This window comes from Bombus vosnesenskii, unplaced genomic scaffold, assembly GCF_011952255.1.
Source record: "Bombus vosnesenskii isolate JDL3184/JDL3185 unplaced genomic scaffold, Bvos_JDL3184-5_v1.1 scf7180000013314, whole genome shotgun sequence".
In the NCBI taxonomy this organism is placed as follows: Eukaryota; Metazoa; Arthropoda; class Insecta; order Hymenoptera; family Apidae; genus Bombus; species Bombus vosnesenskii.
The window spans coordinates 3291575-3315010 of record NW_022882960.1 but is presented as its reverse complement, the minus strand read 5'-3'; the positions used below and the strand labels follow the sequence as shown (position 1 = coordinate 3315010).

Below are 23436 nucleotides of genomic sequence, written 5' to 3'. Positions count from 1 at the left end.
AGAAATCTGAAATTAATTCGCTGTTAACAATGTTCAATTAAATCATCGTGAAACAAAACTGAAGTTGTAAACTGTGTGCATTCGTGATATTAGGCCCACTAAATTTTCGACCAATAAATTGGATAGAACTGGAAGCAATTGTTAAAGTTTCACAGCAAGTCTTTGTCAGAATTGTACGAAGGAATAAGAGACTTTGCCGTTGGAGATTTTGATTTTTTTGAATTGCTTTTTTAATAGGTATATTGAAAGCAAAATAGCACCGTGGACCTATAAACTTTAATCTATCGCAAATTTATAACATAAGAAATTTACTATTTTATTTATTGTATATTGTCTTCTTTCTTTCTAGAAGAATTTCTAATTATTTTCGTATATTTTCTAAAAACTAATTACTATAAATCTTATTTTTATATATTAACTTGGTTAATTAACAGTTAATACGAAACCTTGAGCTATTATTCTTGAAACATGATATACATTGATTAAAAAAGAGAGTGTATAAAAAATACAAATTTACAATTCTGTCTTTTAGTTACTGGTATAATATTGGTTTACCGTTTCGTCATTATTTGTCCAATTTCTGTACTTAACGTATTTCAAAATTCTGTTGAAATACGACAAATTAAATCTCTTTTGAGTAGAGTTCGCCTAAAGTAAGTTTTTTTATTTAGCTCTTAGATTCGACATTAATTAACCCTTATCAGTAACTTACTTAAGGACTTTTTATTGCATAGATACCTACGATATTTCATTGATACTTTAATAATATCGTCATAAGAATATTAAATATCTTTAAGTAATTTCCTGATGTGTTTACGTTCGCATTTAGTACAATGACACAATTGGCGAGCGTAGTTGCGAGAAGGTTAAACGAAGGTTAATGTAGCGAATAAACGTACCACTTTTCTGTTCGCGTGGCAGCCGATAAATCACAAAATGGAACACCATCCGAGGCATAAATTCGTCTTACAATATTTTAAAACGACAGCCAGATCGTTCTCCGTTCTTAATTGTTCACTCGTGGAAATATCTTAATTTATCGTTAGGCCACTGAAGTTTTTCGTATCTTTCTTCGTTCTACATTATCGTTGTTTCCGTTTCAGTGCTTGGCAGTTGTCGGGGCGAAGAGTGCGGACACGAAAGGTTGGTGAAGTGCGGAAGACCACTCGAGAGAATCAACAGGAACGATTTGAGTTTCGCCGTGAAAAAGGAGGAACTTCAGCAGCTATGCCCGTAAGTTTTTGGATTAGATTCTTCCGTAGATTAGATTGTAGGTTCGTTTCGATGGTTCTTCTTTTTTTTTTTTACGAACTTCTTATTTGTAATTTTCATATTCTGTTAGAGTTGAGCAATTCTTTTCAAGCAAGCTTTCGTAACTTTCATTTTTATAGTAGAACTTCTTCTGTTTTTTCTATCGATTCTTTTTTCATAACATGATGTTTCAACATTTCTTTTATTCGACACATATATTGAACAGATAAAAAAAATTTATCATCTAGTTTTTTAAATTCCAAATATCATTCGAGTTTCGAACATATCAGTGTAATATTGTTTGATACAAATTGAACGATAAAGATTTGAAGTTTTGTTTTTAATCTATCAAGTTTCAGAAACACGAAGCTAAGATATTAATTGGAGAAGCAGATTTATTACATTACTTACCTATTAATAAATTATAATACGAAAAGGAATAAAAGTTTCCCGTTGAAATTAAAAATATGGACGCATAATATCGATACTTTACGTAGATCAATGTATACGTTGGCTGAATATTTCAGTCAGTTTACACCTTCTCGTTTATGTTTGCCATAAATTCCTCTTCCTCGATTACTTTTCCGCCAATTTTTTTTTTTATTCAACACCTTAAAAAAGTTCACTTTAAGTTTTAACGCTCTGTTCTGGAATAGTTCTTACTTAGCCAAGTGTCGTTCGAATTCTCACGAAGAAAGAAAAACCACTTGGGAGTCCAATCGCGCTAATAATTAGTCCAATCGAGGCAAGTTTAATGCAACTTAAATTTTCCGAACGCCTGCTTATCCGAATTCGTCGATCGTGTTGTCTATTTTCACGATCGAGAAACTCGAGGAACGAGTTTCGAACATTGAAAAAGAATTCTAATAAGCTAGTCCGCTAATTTGCTTGAAAGTTTGAAGGACAGGCTACTCGAGATTTCTTCCGAGTTTTAAATAGCCTCTTAAGAGTTTCTAGTTAATTTTTGAGAAGTTTGGTTATCAACCCTTTGCCGGATTAATTTTTATTTCTCAGTTTCGCGAGGTGACTTTGTTGAATTAATTTGAAGCATTAAAGATACTTGAGATTTAAGCTATTTGATAAATTTCAGACACTAACCGTCTTTTGTTATATCAGAAATATGAAATTTATGTTCGATGATAACGCTTGTTTGGCTTGTTGGTGAAAATAAAGATATGATCGTTTTTTTAAAGACTACATTATGGATCGAACTTTCAACGTTACGTGAAAAGTAATCAGAAACGGTATACTAGGATCACAGACATAGGATTTTCATAAATTCAATTTTATTTAAAAATATCGAATTTCATACAGAGGAAAGTACCTGAACTGTTGCCCGCATTTAACGTTTAATTTTTACGGGGAAAAGTAAACAGAGTTTACGATATTTCGATGTGAATAAGTATTTATTTTTTTTATTTTCAGTCGTCGTTTAATTGGAAAACATTCAACGACAGATACACCGCGTTAAATACTTTGATATAAATTCAATAACAGCGTAGTAACGCCCGGAGGTATTTTTTTCAAAAATCAAGATCAGCCGATCGATTTTTAATCCCACCAACACAAATGGTCGTTGCAACGATTTCTCTTTTAATTTGTACAATTTACTCGTGTCGTTTCGAAATATATATGGATAAAAAAGAAAACAGCGTGGGAACAGCTTCCCAATGTTTACTATATTTTTTCTTTGGTATAGTTCATAAACTTTATTATTTAATGATGTAAAAATTATAAATTCTGTGGTAATAAGTAATACAAAAATAAGATATACAGTAAGTCACGAAAGTATTCGAATATTTGCAAGAACCTTATTTAAATACATTATATTAATCCATTCATAAATACTACAATGTATTACATTAAAACGTTAAAAAATTGCAAATTACTGTATCATTAAACTTTGAACCATATCTGTAAATATTATATACAGAAGCTGCAAGATATTTAGTATAAATATACACATACATATGTCATATAAATACCACTCCTCAATACAATAAATCAATACAATAAATTGTAACTTGTATATATATTGTATAATACATGTTCAGATTGGTTTTATATTGTATCAAAATAATAATGACAATCGTTACAATGCTAATAAAATGTCAAACTGTTCTTATACAACACGTACAATGTTTAATGTAATGTACAACACATGGAAGCTTTTTATGGTAAATGCTCAAGTCTCTTCTCTATCTCTCAGAATAATCGAATAGTTTCTATAAGAATTAAAGTCGAGAAATTTTTCTGCTAGTTCGAATAATGGTTTACGGACAATTCCCTTTTCGTTCGAGCGATTTTATCAAAAAGCTGATATCACTTGAAGTCAGTTGTTAGTCTGATGGCGTAAATTCCTTCTGGGATCGATCAACCGCGTTTGGCGATAGGCATTCTATTTCCTCTGTCGCAAGATACTTACAAATTGCTTCTCCAATAACGTAGCGTCGAAATTCGAAGCATTTAAAACAGCAGCCGATTACGTACGTACGTGTGGATATTAAACAAATAAATTACAATATTCAACTACTTTTTGAACGCTTCGTGAACCATGAGATCGAAATTAGAACGCTTTAAAAGTTTTGAACACGAGGAAGACGTGTTATGATTGATTTCAAGTCATTTTTATGTAATTTTCTGCTCATATAAAATTTAAGAATTATTATTATAATTTTCTTTTTTTTTTTCAAATAAAATCTAATTATCATATCATATAATTTAATATATTTTTTTTAGCTTTAAACTGAAAAGGTTAAAAGAACATTAGATAATTCTACGAAATTTAATTTTCCGTGGAACTTTTCTTGCATTTATAAATAAGGCGTTACGCTTATAAATTGAACGTTACTCTAAACAATTAATTCGCACGAAATGCAATACGTATTCCTGACCATACTGCGGGGAATCTTTTATACGTAAAAAGAAGCCATACAAGATTTATAGTCGTTGCGAATTCTTTTTCCCGGAGTAAAGAGGGCAGTTGATTTGCAGGGATAAAAATTATACGGTTTCGTTCGTTAGAAGCTGCAGGTGCAGCTCCCGTTGCATATGCGGAGTAAGTAGAGGCACAAAAGGTTAGAGCTCGTTAAACCATTCGGCCTTGCTGCTGTTACTTTTTGCGGCATTTGACCAAAAAAGGAGGTAAAGGGGTGTGTTTCAGTTACGTGACTCACTCCTTAAAAGAATAGCTAACAAGTTAGTGGGAAACCGTAAGTCTCGAGAATGAGAGAGTCACTTCTTCTTCGTACTTTAGAACTTTCCCAAAGAAGCATATTTTTTTCCGAACACATATGCGACAGACATTGAACTCTTTAGCGTATATTTATTCATTGGAAAAGAAATGGAAGGAAATTCATGGTTCCTTTCTTCGCAACTTACCTCTTCAATCTTACGATTGTGAAATATAATAGAAAAGTTTGTTTAACGAACCTTGAAACGTGCAATAGCTTTTATTTGGGATATAATGCTTTCAAATACTATAATAGAATATTATAAGTTGGATTATTAGTATATAAATACGATTTATCTTTTCAAATGTTCCATTTTATATAATATATGCTGGACATGTAGATACATACAATATATAAAAGTGCACCTGGTATTTTTATCAGATCTTCTATTTTATCATATTTTGTACAGTTGAATTTCGATTATCATGCATAGAATGCAATGTAAAAGGAATTAAGGATTAACGTAAACAATATCCATTGTGTACCCGAAACCTTTTTCGAAATTAAACAAAAATACATACTGAAACAATGAGCCGTTTGACAATTTATAGATAAAGATAAGCGCTAATTAAGTGCTTTGACATTAAAATTACAAAAATGTCAAAGCGAATGTAAAAGCGAAGATATACAACCACTTTGACCTATGAACCAATTCATTATAAATATTCCGGTAAATGATAGAAAATAGAAATATCGTCATTTGTTCGTTCGAGTTTGTACGAAACCGTCCGATAACAGTCGGAATGTCCTTGCTGAATAGGATCAGTTGAGCGTGCTATCGAACGCGTGGCATCCAGCGTTTATAACTGATGCTAAGGCAGCGAAAACGAGATTCAGAGAGCAAATCGAGCAGGTTTTTGCTCGGATAAATCGCGTTCACGTCGATAGGAGAAATATCGGGGTGAATTTTCGGTAACCGAACCAAATCAGCCGGCGGAACGATAACGCGCGCACGTGTACATAAAACGGCCGAACGTACGAGCGCGCGTGAGTTTCCAAGTAGCGCCGCGCCATTTTCCCAAAATCATAAATTTAGGAAATTATGCCGCGATTTCTTTCCGTAGGAACGAGATTAGAGGATGATGTTCTCAGATTTCTGGGAAATAATCAATGAGGCTGAGGTTGGATTTGAGTAACGCGGATTACGTGAGATTTTAGTGGCGTTAGCTCCATTCAAAGTTGGTTCAGATTTTGTACGTATTTGTCTATATTGTGTGCGCGTGTGTGTTACTAGTATTCTGATAATTATATTGCTCAAGTTTGAAACCAATTTGAAAATGTATATAGAAATTGCAAGGCATTATTGCAAACATTTATTTAGTGAAATATCGATATACAGTGTAAATAGTCGCTATAAACATAATAAATGTTAAATGTGTTCCTACAAAATAATCGAGGCTTGTTGATGTAGTGGACAGTTGATTGTTGAAATATTTTTGTGATCTCTGTGAAATACATACTATACATACTTATATTAAATATCTTGTAATTTCTGTATAGATTTTCAGATCAGTTTCAAATTCGATCAACGTAATCACGATATTCGTGTTTCATTACGGTGCTAATGGAGTTTCGAAATACGAAATTTCGTATAACATACATAATACGGGTATATATATATACACACACACAGGAGGCGCTTACAAGTGTACGAACACTTTCAGAAGGCTGTGTATATTCAGCGAAAACGTCGATTTTTGTACATTTTTAATTGGCAATGATGACATAACACTGCACGGTAAATCATCTAGTCACGATGTTGCATGCCTTTCAGTTCATTGTTATCGGATCAATTGCAATGAATTATTTCGCGTGCTGGATTCACGTAACCAGTTTACGAGCAGCCGCACGGATAACAGTCAGTTCAAGTGTAGTGGCCCGGTTTCCGCATTAAAATTTCAAATTTCAATCGTAACTCGAGCTGCGGGGAATCATCTAAATTCGTCTTGCTCACGCCACCGCGAAATTACCGGCACGTGTACGCGAAATTCAACAATCACTGTCATTTTGATCGAAATGAAAACCGACTGATTAATTTTCATCCAGGCATTTTATTTTTATTTTTATTTTTATTTTTCAAAAGATGTCATTTACAAGCCGAACGCATTTCGGTATACATATTGAGAACGTTGAAATATTTCTCACAGTGGGATTTAATATAATTACGAAACGAAGAGATGCACAGTTTAAAATTTTAATTTAATTTCTGTCTTACAATATATAGGACAAACTTTGTATCCTTTTACGTTCTTTTTAATTACTGTTCGTTTTCCTTTTCGTTGGGAGATGTTTTTTATTTTGCTTGTATTTAGAAAATCGGAAGCAATTTTCTAGAAAAATATTTTTAATTACACGTAAGAGAAAGAGCAACTACGTGGTTTGAAAAAATGCAAAAAAATCACCAGTAAATTTTTTGCAAAATACCTACATGTATGATCAATAATTTGTTTCGCAGCTTTTCACGTTTATTAACAATTTTTACGAAATAACTGCTCTGACAGAAGATAAATTCTACATAGAAGTAAAGCGATCTTGAAAATAAACCATTGTAAGGTTAATGTTAATTAAAAATGTTTACATTTTCAATCAAAATTTCACATTTCAATACTTCTTCATACATATTATTTGTCATTCATGTTATTCCTTTAAAAATATGTGACACTTATCACATTAATAAATATCGTATAGGCAATAACCATGTTTGTGTAATAATTTAGCAATTAATGAATTGACAAGTTATAAGTTATAGGATATAAACATTGTATAACTAATAGGACGCACAGTTAACTTGTAATTTATAAAATTTATATATACAGCTTTATTTATTTCATTATCAAACCTGTTGCGCAAAAGAATATTTTATAGACGTCTGCGTAATTTAAACGAGAACTACATGGTAATATAGCGCTTTCCTAATATAACTATTTCCTGACTTTCTTGTTACTTGGTGATTAAAATGAAGTATCTCGATATTTTATGCAAAAATATAAAAAATTGTGTATAACCTTATACGTTTGAAAACACGATCCTTTGGAAAATAGATGATAATTGCTGTGTTAATTTCATTAATATCAGTCTGCATGACCAATATTTAGTAGTTTAGTAGTTTATTTAAATTACTTGACAACATATTGAATTTTAAAATCGCTCTTCTACGAAAGACGAGAAATGTGTTAATAATAAAATAATTCTTAAGAGACAAAAATAAAAATTAAAATGGAAATTTTGTAAACAACACTGCTGCTATTTCATGTGAACAGTTAGAAAGGCGTCTGAGGTTAGATATTAATCTTTTGGATGCTCAATCTGTTCTTTTGCTAGCGGGTGGTAATCTGAACGATAATCTTAAATTTTGCAAGTATCGATTCGTGTACACGTTGTCCGTCCACGCTTTCTTCCATTTCCTCCGATTCGTGAAATTGAAATTGAAATTGAAATCTGAAATTTAAATGCACCGCCCCGATGAAGCCGGAGGGTGATATTCGACGAGTGTCGAGTAAGGTTAAAGGAAATAAAAAGGGAAACTGTCGAGATCACTCCAATAAGCAACAGCAAGATAATTACTCCGCTGGCGAGTAAAGACGTCCCGATTTCCGTTATTGGAATTCTTCCTCCTTTTCCCCCGTTCCCTTTTGTTCTTCTTTCATTGCTTCTGGTATCGATGGTAATGGAATTGTCACGTTGCGGAGAAACTCGATCCTCGAGTAGATCGTTTCCAATTATTTCTCACGATTATTGAAATATTTTCTTATTATCGATTCCTTTCTTATTATTTACAAATGTTTAAAGGTTTGAACATTGCTTAATTTGTTGCAATTCCTTACCGAAGTAGTCGAACACTTCTAAACAATTTTTAAGAATATGTTGTGTGCGTTATACGAAACATTTAAAAATCTTAGTAGTCTTAAGTGGCTTAAGTAGTAACTATAGTCAATTATCTATTATATTACTAAATCTCAATCCGCAGTGCGACAATTTTTGACACTTTCTATATCGTTCAGATAACTATTCACGCGGTGTATTAATTTTCTACTGCAATAAATCAATATTTGCAGTAAATATCTTTGTAACTCTTATGAGATATTTTCTCATATGGTTTCAAACTTTACCAATATAATCGCACTGACCGTATTTCAGTGATGACGAGATTTTCTAAATATTTTATATAATACGTACTATATAGATATACAAGTGATGGCAAGTGTTCAAATACTTTCATCAGCAACTATATTTCGTTAAATATTTACAAGGCTTTAATTTTTCTTTAATTAAAGAAATAAAGTTACAAGTTCATATTTCTCTTTTTAATTTTTTTAATTTATTTTATTTGTAATTACTTTATTATCCAAATAATTAGAAAAACGTGTAGTTTCGTTTAATCTACAGTCGAAATCGTTTTGACGAAACAGAAACATGCAGTTTATAGTTCACAGCTAGTTGGTATACAACATTCTATTTCGATGAGAACTAAGGCTGATAGTGTTGATCGTTATTAAAGAGCCTTTCCGCTCCTCCTCCAGGATCTTCCCTTAATTAAGAATAGGAAAAAGTACTTTTCGTATTAAGAAAATCCTCTTAGAAACCCTGCGTTACTCCTCTTCAAGTCTCCCTCTATCTTATTAAATTTATTCTTATTAAATAAGTTTTGTTCTCTCGTCGCGTTATGAATTTATGAAAAGCGAGTTCTGAAACATAATTAACTTAATCGTGTTCAATTTTTTCAAAATATCGTGTTATTTAAAGGGGCTTGAAGAAAATCGACAAGATTTATTATTGCGAATGTGGTTAAAAAAGATAAAAACAAGGCTGTTAGATAGATAGCTGTCTAATAGTAAGTTACAGTATTTTGTAGAACAAGAAACTTGTTTTTCTTTCTTTCTTTTTTGAAATCAACTTAATTGATTGTTCATTTTGTGTAACTTAATTAATTTTTTAATATATCAACTCAGAACTAGACGTTTTTCTCGAATATCTTCATATTCATCTTTTATTTACGATGTTCGGTTATATCTAATAATATTCAAATTATCTAGCATTCAGTTTTAGTTCTTTTCATAACGTGAGAGAAATTGATCTTCGCGATATTTCGTTGAACTATTAATCCTCTTAAGAAATCGAAATTAAAAACTATCAATATAATCGCTATAAGCCTAATAGAATATAATATGGCCTTATTAACCTACTTTTATCTCTTCACAAATTCCTGAATTTCTCCAAATTGGCTCTTGTATCACGATTGGCCAAATAGCAAGTTGGAAAAAATTCTTAACTATGTACTTCACTATAATTAGTTATCGTCACAACTCCGAAAGTCGTGGACGAAACTTTCCACGAGACATTCTTTCACCGAGATAATTACCAAAATTGCTTTCGTCGACTCAAAATATTCTTACGTATTCAACGTTGTCGTTGCCGACGTCAGTGCACAAAATAATTTCTATTGCTCTTATTACGGAGTTCGTTGAAACGAATTCGCTGGTACATTTTCGTCCGACATTACGTTAAATCCTATCGAAAGTACTACTTCTTCTCCAGATCCTTATTACCATTATACTTTTATGGTCGCATCATCAAAGTTTCTTTCTTATTTCTTGCAGAGATTTCGAGGCTGGCATGAAGTGCATCCAGACGTACACGTTGGATTGTCTGCAGGAGAAACAAAGGGAACACTTCAATTCATTGTACGCAGGCACCAACAAGGTGGTCATGGAGCTGTGTCAAGATGGCCCTTATCAGGACGGTAAGTTGAATAACTACGTTGTTGCTATTACCCTAATGTAATTATAAGGTGGTTCTTGTCTGGTTGGTCTCGAAGAGTGAATTGAACCTGATAACCTGATATTTGGTACAGTGTACTGTTAATACAGTACATTGCTATTCTCTTGTAATTCATGTATGATATTATAGGATATATTAATTAATTAATTAATTATTGATAAATTAATTAAATTGAAGTAAAGTTTGTACCATTTGCTGACATTTTTATATGGCTAGAAAAATTTGCTACTACTATTATTATTATTATTATTATTATTACTAAACTTGAAAATAAGATGTAGAATCGAATAACAAAACTTTTTGTAGACGCTATGTTAGTTGAAATTGAATATCGTAATAGAGGACCATATTATTATCGTTAATACTTACCGAATTAAAATATTATGATGGATATTCTTTTAATTGGTTGGATTATTATATTTATAATTGATACTTCTGTAATTCTGGATAATAGCATTTCATTGAAAGAATTAACCAATATTACCAGTTGTCAACAATATCTATTCATAGCTACATAATTAATTAAAATTTTTTTTCCTTTCATACTCGAGTCTTTTGGAGGAAAGTCTACAGAAAATGATAAATTCTAAAGATAAAATCTAGTCTAATCTAAAAAGATAAAGTATAAAATCTATTCTTTTTCTGTGTTTGCCATTCCTTGATTCGATGTTGTTCTTATAATAGAAATGGGTCGTTGTCGAATTAAGAATTTTGTAGCAACCTAAGATCTTAATTCTGAAAATATATTTGATTGGTACATCGATATGTGGAAATATCTCGAGTCGATTTGAATACACAATTATTAAAACGAGTATCTTACAATTGATCTACTTTTTTTAATCTGTTGATCTCTTTCCGAAGAGCAATTTCTCTTACCCGAAACATCTTTGAACTATTAGTCGAAATTTGAAACTGAAGCTAATAGTAGAGCATCATTATAAGTTAGCACGTATAAGTTTAATAGTTTTACCATATTCTTATACCATTATTATACTATTTATTTACTTGTTTTTAGATTGTATATAGTTCTTATAATTTCTTGCACCATGTAGCACATTTTTGTCTTCCATTTTGATCTATTTTCATTCCTGGTTCCATTAACACTGCTTTTTATTTATATATATCATAGCAACATTTGGTTCCAATAGCTTGTAATTTACCCTTGAACATGAATCAGCTTGCCAAAAGAGTAACTATTTTTAGTTAATAGCTAAGTTTCTTAATCAATTTTTCTATGAAATGACATACATATAAATTTTACAACATTCTCAAACAGGGCATCTATAATACGTTTAAATCACCGAATGTTATGATTTTATTTATGATAAAAATTATTTATGCTAAAAAAAAATTGCATTTTCCTACGTACGTAGCTTCTCTCACTTCATACAACTCTTTGGTCATTTAATTCCCTCCTACAATTTTTTCATCAATCTATAATATATTATTAATTTCTCCGTGTATATAAGTAGGTACACGTAATATCTGATGGATTTTACATTGCGTTTGTCATACTAGAAGATATTACCAATCGTTTTTGGATGCCACGATCGAGCATGCTGTCGATATTCGGGTAATCTCCAGAGTACCGAATACATTATTGACTCCAATAGCCAATAGATTCGAAATGCTCGCACATATTCTACTCGGTTCCATAGTTTTGTCGTGAAATGCATCCTGTGATAATCATCGCAGAATGCGTCTTTCGTGAGGCTTCAAGATTCCAATTTACATAATATTATCGCAAATTATAATGTTGATCGTTCTATGCTTCGTCAATTTTGCATAAGTTTCATTTTTTATGATATATTGCTTTCTGGCGGCATTTTCCCAGTTTCAACCTCGTGAAGAGCTCTTGCTATCAAAGAATAATACATTTTTGTTATTGGAATCTACATATCTGTTCAATTATGCTCATATATTCGTCCGCATTGGGATATTTGCAAAAATATGTAGGTAGTTTGAGACTATTTGTTTATCAGTTGTGTTCGAAGATTTTGATAATGACGTTATTCCATTCTTTTATTAAATGAAAAGTTGATTATTTTTACTAGACATTTTCTAATTGTTCCATTACGTAGGAATCAAGTAATCTATTTAAAAAGAGGTGTTAGTTTTCAATTCCATCTAACACAGAGTAATTAACTATAATTCTTTTTCTTATAAACAAATCGAGTTCTGAGCGTACAATGTTTCATTAAATGTTGAATATTATAATTTATTAAAAGTAATATTTACGTCTATAAATGTATCGTGTTATGTTTCCTCCCGTTGGTCAAATTATTTTTTCTTTCTTTCCCTTTTGTTTCATTTTTTTACGTTGCTCTGCAACGTTAATTCGTAGAAAGTTGTATAAATATTTTCATATTATTATAACGATCACTATTTATTATAGTGACACGTTTCATAGAATTTTTGTCTGGTAGCGGTTTTCTTTATGCATTTTGTAATATTAGTAATATTAATACAGTGAGATAGAATTTTGCTAAAGTATGATTGATCCTACCATATTAACTATTCTAGTTAGTGCAATTATTTATATGGAATTTAAATTGGAGTTTCCAAGCATGATATTTCCAACATTTATTTTTAACACAGAACTCTGCTCGATACAGAACTTCGTGATATTGAGCACTCGATATCTATCCGTTTTCGGTATTAGAACTGTGCAAATAAAAAGTTACGTCCCCGGCCAAAGCACTGAATTTATGTCGTTTTCTTTTATACGATTTATTTGATATATTATTTTCGGAAAAAAAAAGAACATTAGTTCTTTTACTGTTTGCACATATAGATGTGTTTTCTGTTGTTTCATTCAGGATTACAACGATAACGTGCAGATACAATCTACATTGTGATCCATTGAATTTTACTACGTGTTCTTTCTTAACTAGATTCGCTCTATAAAATTGATTAGATTTGATAAAACTCGATGAACTTGATAGAAACAAATTTTTGACGACTTTCGATGGAAGAATAGATTTTCGCTTTTAACGTTACTTAGAGTCAATAAAGTTCTTAAAAGCTCTGGATAAATCCTATTAAAATATTGGCTTGTTTAAACTATTTGTAGTTATATTAATACGTCTTTTTTAATACTTAATGCAAAGCGTTAAATTTTACTTCTAAAGTAATTGGAACCTTCTTTCTTACATTTCTTAGCTATGTTACGTAGTTCTTATATGTTTTGAGATCTTTTTGTGAATCATTCTGTATACAGACTGAGAAAGAAAGAAGAAAAGAAATTAATGAACGCAAGATTTCTCCTACTGTATTAAATTCATAAAGTCAGTTCTTATTGCTTGAGACCGCATATTATACGAAGGATTTAGAGGACTAAGTTAATTAGCTTTTTAACTATGTACACAGAGTAACTTTTTATCCGGTTCAGAAGACAGACTTGGAATCTGAGATAAGGGCGGAACATAGTATAAATTCGTATAAATTTCATTTCTTACGCTGAAATGAATCGAATAGGTATTACCACCGCAATGCTAATATTTTGTATAATATATAATACCTTCACATTAATATTCATTTTCAGCGAGAAGCACAGAATATTATTCACTTATTTCACGATTCATGCTGTGTCTCTTTTGATATCAACTTATCGATATTTTCAAAATCAACTAAAATTTTATTAAATCATAAAAGAGCAATTCACCATGTGTTCATTAATTGAATGTCACAAAGTTTATATATATAAATATATATGGTATATTCATTTAACAGCAAAACTACTGGGATAGTCAATATATCTAATTCATAATTTTTTATAGAAATTTTGCGACAATAAGTTATTAGAAATACGTAGATCGACATAGAACTATATACTTTTACATACAGGTACTAATATTATTTTTCATCTCTCTTAAAAATAATGTTTATTATATTTCCATTTGCAACAAACCAAGACTTCCAAGAATTACAGAAAATCAATTTGCCTTTCTTACTTTTCAATTCCATAATTACAGAACTTTCTGCCAAATTCTGTATGATCCGGTGAACAGGTTAAACAACCTATGTGCATGTATGTAAAAAAAAAAAATTTTTTTTTCTTGTTATCAAGATTTAGATTATCTCTCTTGTGTGTCGAAACGTCAAACTAGGTTTCGACCATTAGCCTGCAATCGACTATTTGGTAACGTATATACACACGTGGCTCCATTCTCCAAGCAAAAGCAAAGGAAACGGATTCACTGGCCGCTGTTGTTCGCGGACGATACACGAATTGAAACACGCTAAACACTATTCCAGTCCCCGGGGCATGGAACGCGTTATTGAGTCGAGTGGTCATTGAGCTGCGTTGGCCCCGTGTGGCTGGTCGGTCTATAGTGCTATCTCGAAATCGGTTACGCGATTAGCGCCTCGTTAAGAGCAATACCACGGTACGCGACTCGTAACGAGCCCGATTATCGACGTCGAACGATCGAGTTTATTCGACAGTACCGTGTTCGAGCTGTCCTCATCGCTTGACGTAATTAGATACCATCCCTGTACTTACTTATCACGTGTTTCGCATCATTTCAAATTTTAAACCCCCGCCATTAGAAACCCCGTCCTCCACACTGGAGAAAATCATTTTTCACGACGTAATCGTTATTTTCGACATTTTTGAAATTTTACAAATTTTTCAACTGTTATCGTAGATTCTCACGATTAAATTTCGGATATTTGTACAGATTCGTATTTTCTATAAAAATAACGAAAAGCGGAAGCTAGATATAGAACGTATAGAACGCGTATAGAGCGCTGTTTTACCTATGAAATGTACTGCAACGAGCGTCATGCATACTTGTTGAATATTTTATATATTTTTGTATATCACGCGCATCTTTTTTCTTCAACTTTCTTATAAATGCATAAGAATTTCTAAACTATTCATAATTTATGTGAAGAGATTCTAGCCTGTACATACGAACGTGATGAATATTATAAAAGGATGGATTAGAATGAATTATTAGATATTCAGTAGAAATAAGTATATTATTAAATCCGTTTTATAAATTATTATAAAAATATACAAATAAGTATATTATCTTGTTCACTGCATATCAACATTTACCGTACTTACAGCGGCTATTTTTATATCTCGTTCCATCAATATTTTGTTTTCATAACTCGCGTACAATAATGAACCATTATATATAGACTTTCATAATAACACGTATTATTTTGATTTCTAAATTAATATTATTGCTCTGTGGGACAAAATATTTACAAAACAGGAATGAATATTCTACACGTGTACATTATGTATACGTTAGGATGATGTACGCTAATCATAAAAATACAGGTACAGATATTACGCAATTGTAATAATCAGATTTCGTTACTATGAAAATTTCAATACCAGAAAATTAATCATAATCAATCTAAACGTAATTAATGCTCGATAATGCATGTGTATAGTTAGCATTAGCAACTTAAGAGGTAAATTGGCTATCGAAAGAGACGAAAAAAGGAAAACTGACCAAAATCGATGCGACGACACGAGAAATATGTACGCAGTTTTCCACGTTTCCCTGTACGTCAATATTGATAATCGACTTCAGAAATGGTGGACCGTTCGTTCGATTTACCTGCGATGCTGGTCCTGTAATTAATGTTATTATGTTTATTCAAGTTTTCGCTCGATGTACCGCGGGAAACTGACGGAAATATACAACGTGCCGCTGGAAAATTAATAACATGTCGATGTATGAACGATGGTTGTTTGCCGAAGCAACATTGAAGATAAAGAGACTTCATTATATATATGTATATATCTATATGGTTGTAATCATTCTTGCGTATGTATGTGTTTGGATATATCCACCGCAGTTTGCGTTCGAACGATTATTATCGAATCTCGATTGTTTTTCTAATATCAATTTTTGGCGATGTAAATATTCGTTCTGATTTTGGTTGATAACGATTATTAATTTTAGATCTTCGTGAAACCATCGACTAACTCGTCTGTGATGGAACTATTTCCAAAATTAATCTAAATTAAATAACTTTATTTTATCATTTTTGGAAAAATCTGTATTCTTATCTTCTCCGTGTCTCGTGTTTAAATATTATATTTTTGTTTGGACCTTCATACATATTGGATATGTAGCAAGGCGCTAAGTAGCGAATAAATGAGATTATTTTGAGAAGCATGGTAAAAGAGAAATTCGTGTTTGGACTAACATTGTCGTTTTAAAATAGTTTGATTAAGGAACTATCGTTCTACAAAGCGCTAGCGATGAAAATTAAATTAGAACGATAGTTGAATATGCGTGAGAAAGCTGAGTCGTCAATCATAAATAAATTAGAGACGTACAATTTTGCAAAAATGTACTCTATTAACAATACTCTGATTGCATGCTACGACATCGACATTTATGAATTTTCGAGTTCACGGAACAGCAAATTAATTCGACTGTTTTTCTTGTTTCCTTGTTTCAGAATTCCTACGACATGCACCATGCATGCAAAAGGTGCAACCGAAATACGAGGCCTGTTACAAGAAGTACCAAAGAATCACTCAGGATATCGAAAGCGGAAATCAAATTGCGAACCCGAATGAACCCCTCAAGCCTTTGTGCTGGTAAGCGAAAATTATAATCTCTCAAGAGGTACCCTTTAACCTGTTAAGCGGATAGTTCACAAGTTAACATCTCCCTACGCGGATACATTTAAAATACAAGACGCGAAGAATCTCGTGTAAAGTGTATATAAACGATTTAATTTAATTTCACTCGAGATACGAAATGAGATGGAGTTAGTGGACGAAGACTTTCACCTAAAAGACCACTTCGTTTTTAAAAATGTATAGGTTTAAGGACTCACGGTTGTTATAAAGACACGTCATAGAAAAACGATTTGAACTGCACTTCTATGATGGAAAAAAGATACAGTAGTAAAATGATATAGAATAAAATAATGATAACAAATGAAGGAATTTTAACGAGTCTGAAAAGAAAGAACATAAATTAAAAAATATGAATAATATAAATAGTAAATATAGTAGTAAATATGAAAATAGTATAACCTCGGTGATTTAATGCATAAAATATATAAAATTTCATTCGAGACTGGATAAAAACAAACTAAAAATGGTGTTTGTGCAAAGCTCGAAATTTTTTTGTGACACGTGTCCAAAATAGCGTAACGTATCATGTAACACTTTCATAATCTCCATTGGGATTTCTGTTGACGCACAAACTTACGTCTTTATCTTTTTTTCTCTTTCGGGTTTCATTAGGTATTATAAGTATTCTTGGCCTTAAAAACATATCAATATTATGACCTCATCTACGTGTCAGAATACCTCTTTTAGAATACCTCTATTAGAATACCTTTTTTAGAATACTTCTTTTAGAATACTTCTTTTAGAATTCAATTTAACGGTGTTTTCTTTTTTACATATGTGTTGGGTATTGAAAGCCGTACAATGCGCAAGACGATACTGTTTACGAGTATTTGAATTACACGCAGTTAAAAAAGATTAGGGCAAATAGAAATTATATTGATCTAAGAATTGCATGATTTACCGATAAATAAAACGAAAAATGATTTCTATCGCGTAAGCAGCGTTGCAGTAGTTTTATGCACATCGTATCTGGTATTAATGTATTTCCATATGTACATATGTAACCGTTGGAATAAAATTACGGACCAGCCTTGACTTTTGTCAATGTTTCGACTGTATCCGTTACGCTTTTGCGTGAATCTATTGAATCTACGTATCCGACTGAATCTACCGTTGCCGTCAAAAAGACTATACAAAATTATATAATATGTTTTTCCTTTTAATAATACCGTGACGATTGCGTCGGATAATTGTCACGATTTTTACAATATTTTACTTTGCCTTTTAAAGTTATGTATAGTAAACAGGGATGATATAAAAAGAAATGTTTTAAAATGAAATCGCAGTTTATTGTCATTTCACGTATAAACGTGATTGTATTATTCTGTTTGTCTTTGATATCGTAGAATATTTGACTTTTTATGTTTGAAAAATGCAATGAAATGAGCATTAATTTACAAACATTATTCGTCGTTTTCACGTTTTTACGGATCAGGAAATGAACGGACGCGTGCTTTTCATTCTCGTATTTCTGTTGCGAATTACGAAGCACAACTTAGAGCATAGTCGATACTACGCTATCAACACGACGAGCATCATGTATAACCTCGGAAACATGAATACTCCTGTACGTAAAAAATTTAATTAAAATTTTACTCCCGAGCTAAGTCAGGCAAGCGTCTGATCGAAAATTCTATTTAGTCTGTCCCTTGCGCCGTGAAGGAATTTTTATAAGAATTCCGCAAAAAGAAATGTAGTTAAAATTTCTTCGCGTTGGCAACCGTGTAAGGATATTGTGAAAATTATTACTCTTAAAAGATGATAAAAATTGTTATAAGGACTAATTAAAAAAAATTTACGAAATTCCATGCAATTTTGCAATATTTATAGTATTTGACGGATGGAAATTTTGTTGGGGGAGTTTTAACGGTGCTGGTTGCTTTTGAACGTATTATAAATTAAGGGTCGAAGACGTAGAACAGAGAGATAGCTTGAAAGCATTCCCTTTGGGCGAGTTATATTGTTAAGCACATTAAACGTAATAGGACGTGCACGAAAAGATTTAATGTAAAAAGAGCTTGCACGGTGAAGGGTGCAATTGAATTTACGCGATAAGAGAGTTAAGGGAGCGTCGTGTTCATATGCGGCGGGATGTGTTTGAAATTCTTTTTTCCTCTCGTGTGCTCAGCCATTTCTATTCCCGGTCGGCTCGCTTTCTGGTCTTCTTCCCTATCACTCTCTTCCTCTTTACGCCCGCTGTTTCTTCCATTTTCCTCCCTGGTTTTTGTTTCTTTCCTCTATTCTGCATCGTTTTGCTTTTTTCTCCGCCGTTTCACTTTGCTCCCACTTTGTTTTTCCCTTCTTTTTTCCATTCAGCTTCTGTATTTCTATCTTCTCCATTTTACTGTTTCTGCGGCTAATTGTTTCCTAAATTTGTATCACTTTCCTTCTTTGTCGTTTTACTCGCTGCTACGTTTTTTCTTTCCTGTACTCGAGCGTGTTTTTTTGTTTTCCTACGTTTCTGTATAATTACATTTCTTTTCATTCGAATAAATAACAAGAATCGCTAGTTCTTTTTGTTTTGTTTTTTTTTACAGTTACAGTTTTATCGATATCAGTCTCTTGTATTTAATTTCACTGCGTCCTTTTTTTCTACACTCTTATCTTTTATATTCTGTTTTTTCCCTCTTTTCTAACTTTCTATTTTTGTCCTTTTCATTTCCTTCTCAAATGATTTTATATATTTACCTTTTCGCCAATTTTGTTTAGAATTATTACAATCTGTCTTCTACCTTTACGATACTGTTTATTCTTTTATTTTAATTTATACAATCATGTTTCCTTCTTTTTTTATTACTTCACTGTTCTCTCTTTCTGTATTACACTTTTCTCTCACTTATAATTTTCACTTTAATTCTTAATTTTTCATTCTCCTTCGTGTAATTTCAAACTATAATTAATTTTCCAACTTATCCCCTTTCATGGTTCCATTTTCTATTTCATTTGTTCCCCTCCTTTTCTCCTTCTGTTTTACCCATTCCCTTCCCTTTCTTTCCTCGTCTGTCTCTCGCTCTTCTTATCCCTTTCTCTTTTTGTCAACCATCTCCGACTTCTTCGAGCGGGTGATGCACAATTTCAAAAGCTGCAACAGACCGTGGCGTAGATAAGCTAATGACATTACGTTCTATATACAGGCATCAGCGTGAAAAGCTTCCTCCCTCGCGTCATGTTTACACGGCTTCGTCGAAAAAAAAGAGAGGAAAAAGTACAAACGCGATGAAAAGCTAGTAGCGAACGCGTAACTACAATGCGAATACGTATCGAACGTTGCGCATTATTTTCTTCCATGTTTTTTCTCTCTTTTTTTTTTACATCTCTTGATATTCCTGCGTTTTTCATTGCGCTTATTCCGAATAACAACAGGAAGAATTTTTTAAATCGCTGTTCAATTATTAACTTTTCTGCATTTTTCAGGTCATTTTCCATCGAATTGTATTTTCTATCGGTAGAAAATTGCTTAAGTACGAAAAAAATAAGAAAGAATTGTTGCTGATATTAAGATAACAATTTTTATCTAAGTTTTCTATAGCTAATATCTTTCATCCATTCTTTTTTTCATTTTCTTCCTGTTTCTTTTACATTTTTTTTAAATGTATTCAATTTTTCTCTTGTATTATGCTAGATATCTTTTTATCATCGACGATGAAGAAGGAACAGGTATTTCATAATATTGAATGTATAATATGTATAATGGCAACTGTTCTCTTCGAACAGAACATTAAGAAATTTATGTTATTAACATGGAACAGAGAGATGCGATTTTGAATATTTTATATTTTTCGTATATTGCGAAGCAGCGCTTCTCTAGATTAAAGCTTTAATCTCGTCGAACTAAAGTGCGTATATGGGCAAGCTTTTTCTTTCCTTTTTTAATTCTTTTTTTTTTATGTAAATCGATTAGACGCGTTCGAAATAACTTTATGCAATAACTGTGTATCTCATCTGTACGTATATCGAAACGAGTTATTTCGATAATCCCGCGATATTTAAATTCGTTAAAATGCACGAGTTATGTAAAATTTCTTCAATGGATACAATCGATTCGATTTTTTAAACGGTATGCGTATACTGTTATACTTTTTTTTTATGTCCGCAATATACGTACGTAACGATACTAAAAGAATCTACAAGTAAGAAATATTTTCTATAGAAAAATTTATCAATTAAAGGAAGAGCAAAGTCTCAGAAATAATTCCTCCGTGAAACTTTGTTTCATATAGTATTTTTGAACAATGGAATTCAGAAGCTGTTCAATCTGTTGTTGTTTTGATAAACGACAGACGGCTAGTATCCCGGAACTCTGATAGAAAGTTTTATTCCAAAAGATGGTGGAATTACGCGTGTCTCATTTTGACGTCGATTTATGGCATCGCGGACAACTGATGTATTGTACTAACAGCGCGTAAATCCATCATCGAATCAGTCTATTCTTTGTCATTTGCCGAAACTTTTCCCCCTTAGTCTCGAATTTCAATACAAAGTTAGACATTCCGCATTGAAATCATAAATAACGACTCGCCAAATTTTCCGTACTTTTTTCATAATGTACGATAGCGACAACATGTACAATAGGATACATAGTGTACTCCACAATTAATGTTCTTTTGCGAAAACGCGAGATTTTGCGCAGTTTCATCGATGTTCTGTAGGGGGGAAGGGGCAGGGGGATTTGAACGTCGCCATTGAAATACGAGGAAAAAAAATTCGGCGAACCTATAGTTGAAATCGTATAAATACGTTTAATTAAAATCCCGGAAACGCTTCCATGGATTTTTCCGCTGATGATATTTTCACATGAGATATTTTCCACCGCATTATGGGCTTCACGCACCAATACTCTCGTATTGTGAAAAATCGGCAGACTGTGTTTCTTCAATGTTACACGCAGATACGATGGATTTATAATAAATAGTTTTAATTTCAAAGAAATTGATTCAGAGTAGTTCTTATAGGTATATCTGAGATGCGAGTCTACGAATTAATTTTCATTTGCAATATTGTGCCAACAAATCGTTAAATATGAAATGTATTTAGTTTCAAGAAACTACGTACATATTAAATTCATTCTGTCAATGTGTTTGAACATACATACATATTACATTAGTTGTTTTTATATTCATAGTTTTCGAAAAAATCGTATGCAGATAGGTACATATCACATTAGTTGTTTCATGTTCATTCTGTTTTTGCATTGGAATCGTTAGCTCTCCTACTTTTAGTTCTTGACAATCAAATGCAATTACTTTCATATGTGAAATATTATACTGCAGATTTGTGCTATGCAACGTTATGGATACAAAGCGTTATTCTGGATACTTGCTATTGATATCAGGTGAAATGAAATTTTTAAATGCAAGAAGAAAGGAAAAATTATGTTACTATAATTTTGGAGCGTCTATTGATTTTTCATATGACTGAAAAAAATAAAAATGGAAAGGATTGTCAGAGAAATTATAATGGCCAATTTGTGATTTCTTATAAACATCATTGCATTTTATAGCAGTGTATTTTCTTAATTGCTCTAGCAGGAATAAAAAAAATCCATTAGTAGACTGACGTTAACCAAATATTCCATAGATCCAATAAATACAGAATAATGTATTCCATACGCTACTAAATGTATACAGCACTAAAATATGGTATATGCAATTACGTTAATTTATTAGAATTTACAAAGTAGGAAAATAAATGCTCTTGAATCCATCGTATCACTCAGTATATAAATCCTACGTTACTGCTAAGCACAATTTTATTTCAATGAAATTCAACACGATTTCAATGTTAAATTCGACTATAGTCTACGACATGCAGTTAGGTTAACTCTGAATATTTATGCTCCAATTTCGCTCGCGTTTCACTAAACACAAATTTGTAGAGTATCGAGAAAATTTTAATATAAAACTTCAAACAAGAAATCACGCGGATTAACGAGCATTCTTTCTCATTGCCTCGCACATAAGAAATCGTTCAACGATAGAAAATCGCAATCGAATGGAAAATAAAGAACGTATGGTTATAATTTATAATTTAAAAACCTAAAGTAAAAGACTACTTCTCTTGAGTTCGCTTTACAAGCTAATATAGACTGTACTATAAGTCAATATAATACAATATTTACAAGTTAGTATCTAATTTTGTTACTGATTATAGAAACATTTTTCGAACCAGTTTTGTAGAACGAAATTTTCAAATGACAAAAGTGGATTTGGCTTCGGAAATAGACCAGACGCGTGCAATTTGTTTTATCGTCAAGAATCGTAACCACGATACGTTTCAATCGGGGCGCATTCGTCGCAGGATGTAATATAATTTGCATTTCGTTGCGCGTTTTCAGTCGCTGCGCCGGGAAATTGAAAGAAAAACAAGATTGGCTGCGTTGACAGGAAAGAGACGGGTGGCAAAGAAACTCCGACGTCGAGAGATCTCTCGATTCACGCTTCGCCTTTCGTGTTTTAATATCCGGAACGCTCACGTGTATCTTATCTTTGAAGCTTGCCGCTTAGAAGCGAGGATGTAATTTGCCAAATGCGTGCTTCATAAAATTATCCCAGC

At 32.1% G+C, this 23436-nt stretch overlaps 1 protein-coding gene across 1 annotated transcript in view; it reads left to right on the top strand.

The window, feature by feature from the left end:
• The window catches only part of LOC117235051, a 77916-nt gene that overhangs the window by 43202 nt on the left and 11278 nt on the right, over positions 1 to 23436 (top strand). Inside the window, exons 2-4 of the mRNA XM_033496715.1 lie at positions 1104 to 1233; positions 10082 to 10224; positions 16698 to 16839. Coding sequence (XP_033352606.1) covers positions 1104 to 1233; positions 10082 to 10224; positions 16698 to 16839 — 415 coding nt within the window. The remainder of the gene's footprint in view (positions 1 to 1103; positions 1234 to 10081; positions 10225 to 16697; positions 16840 to 23436) is intronic.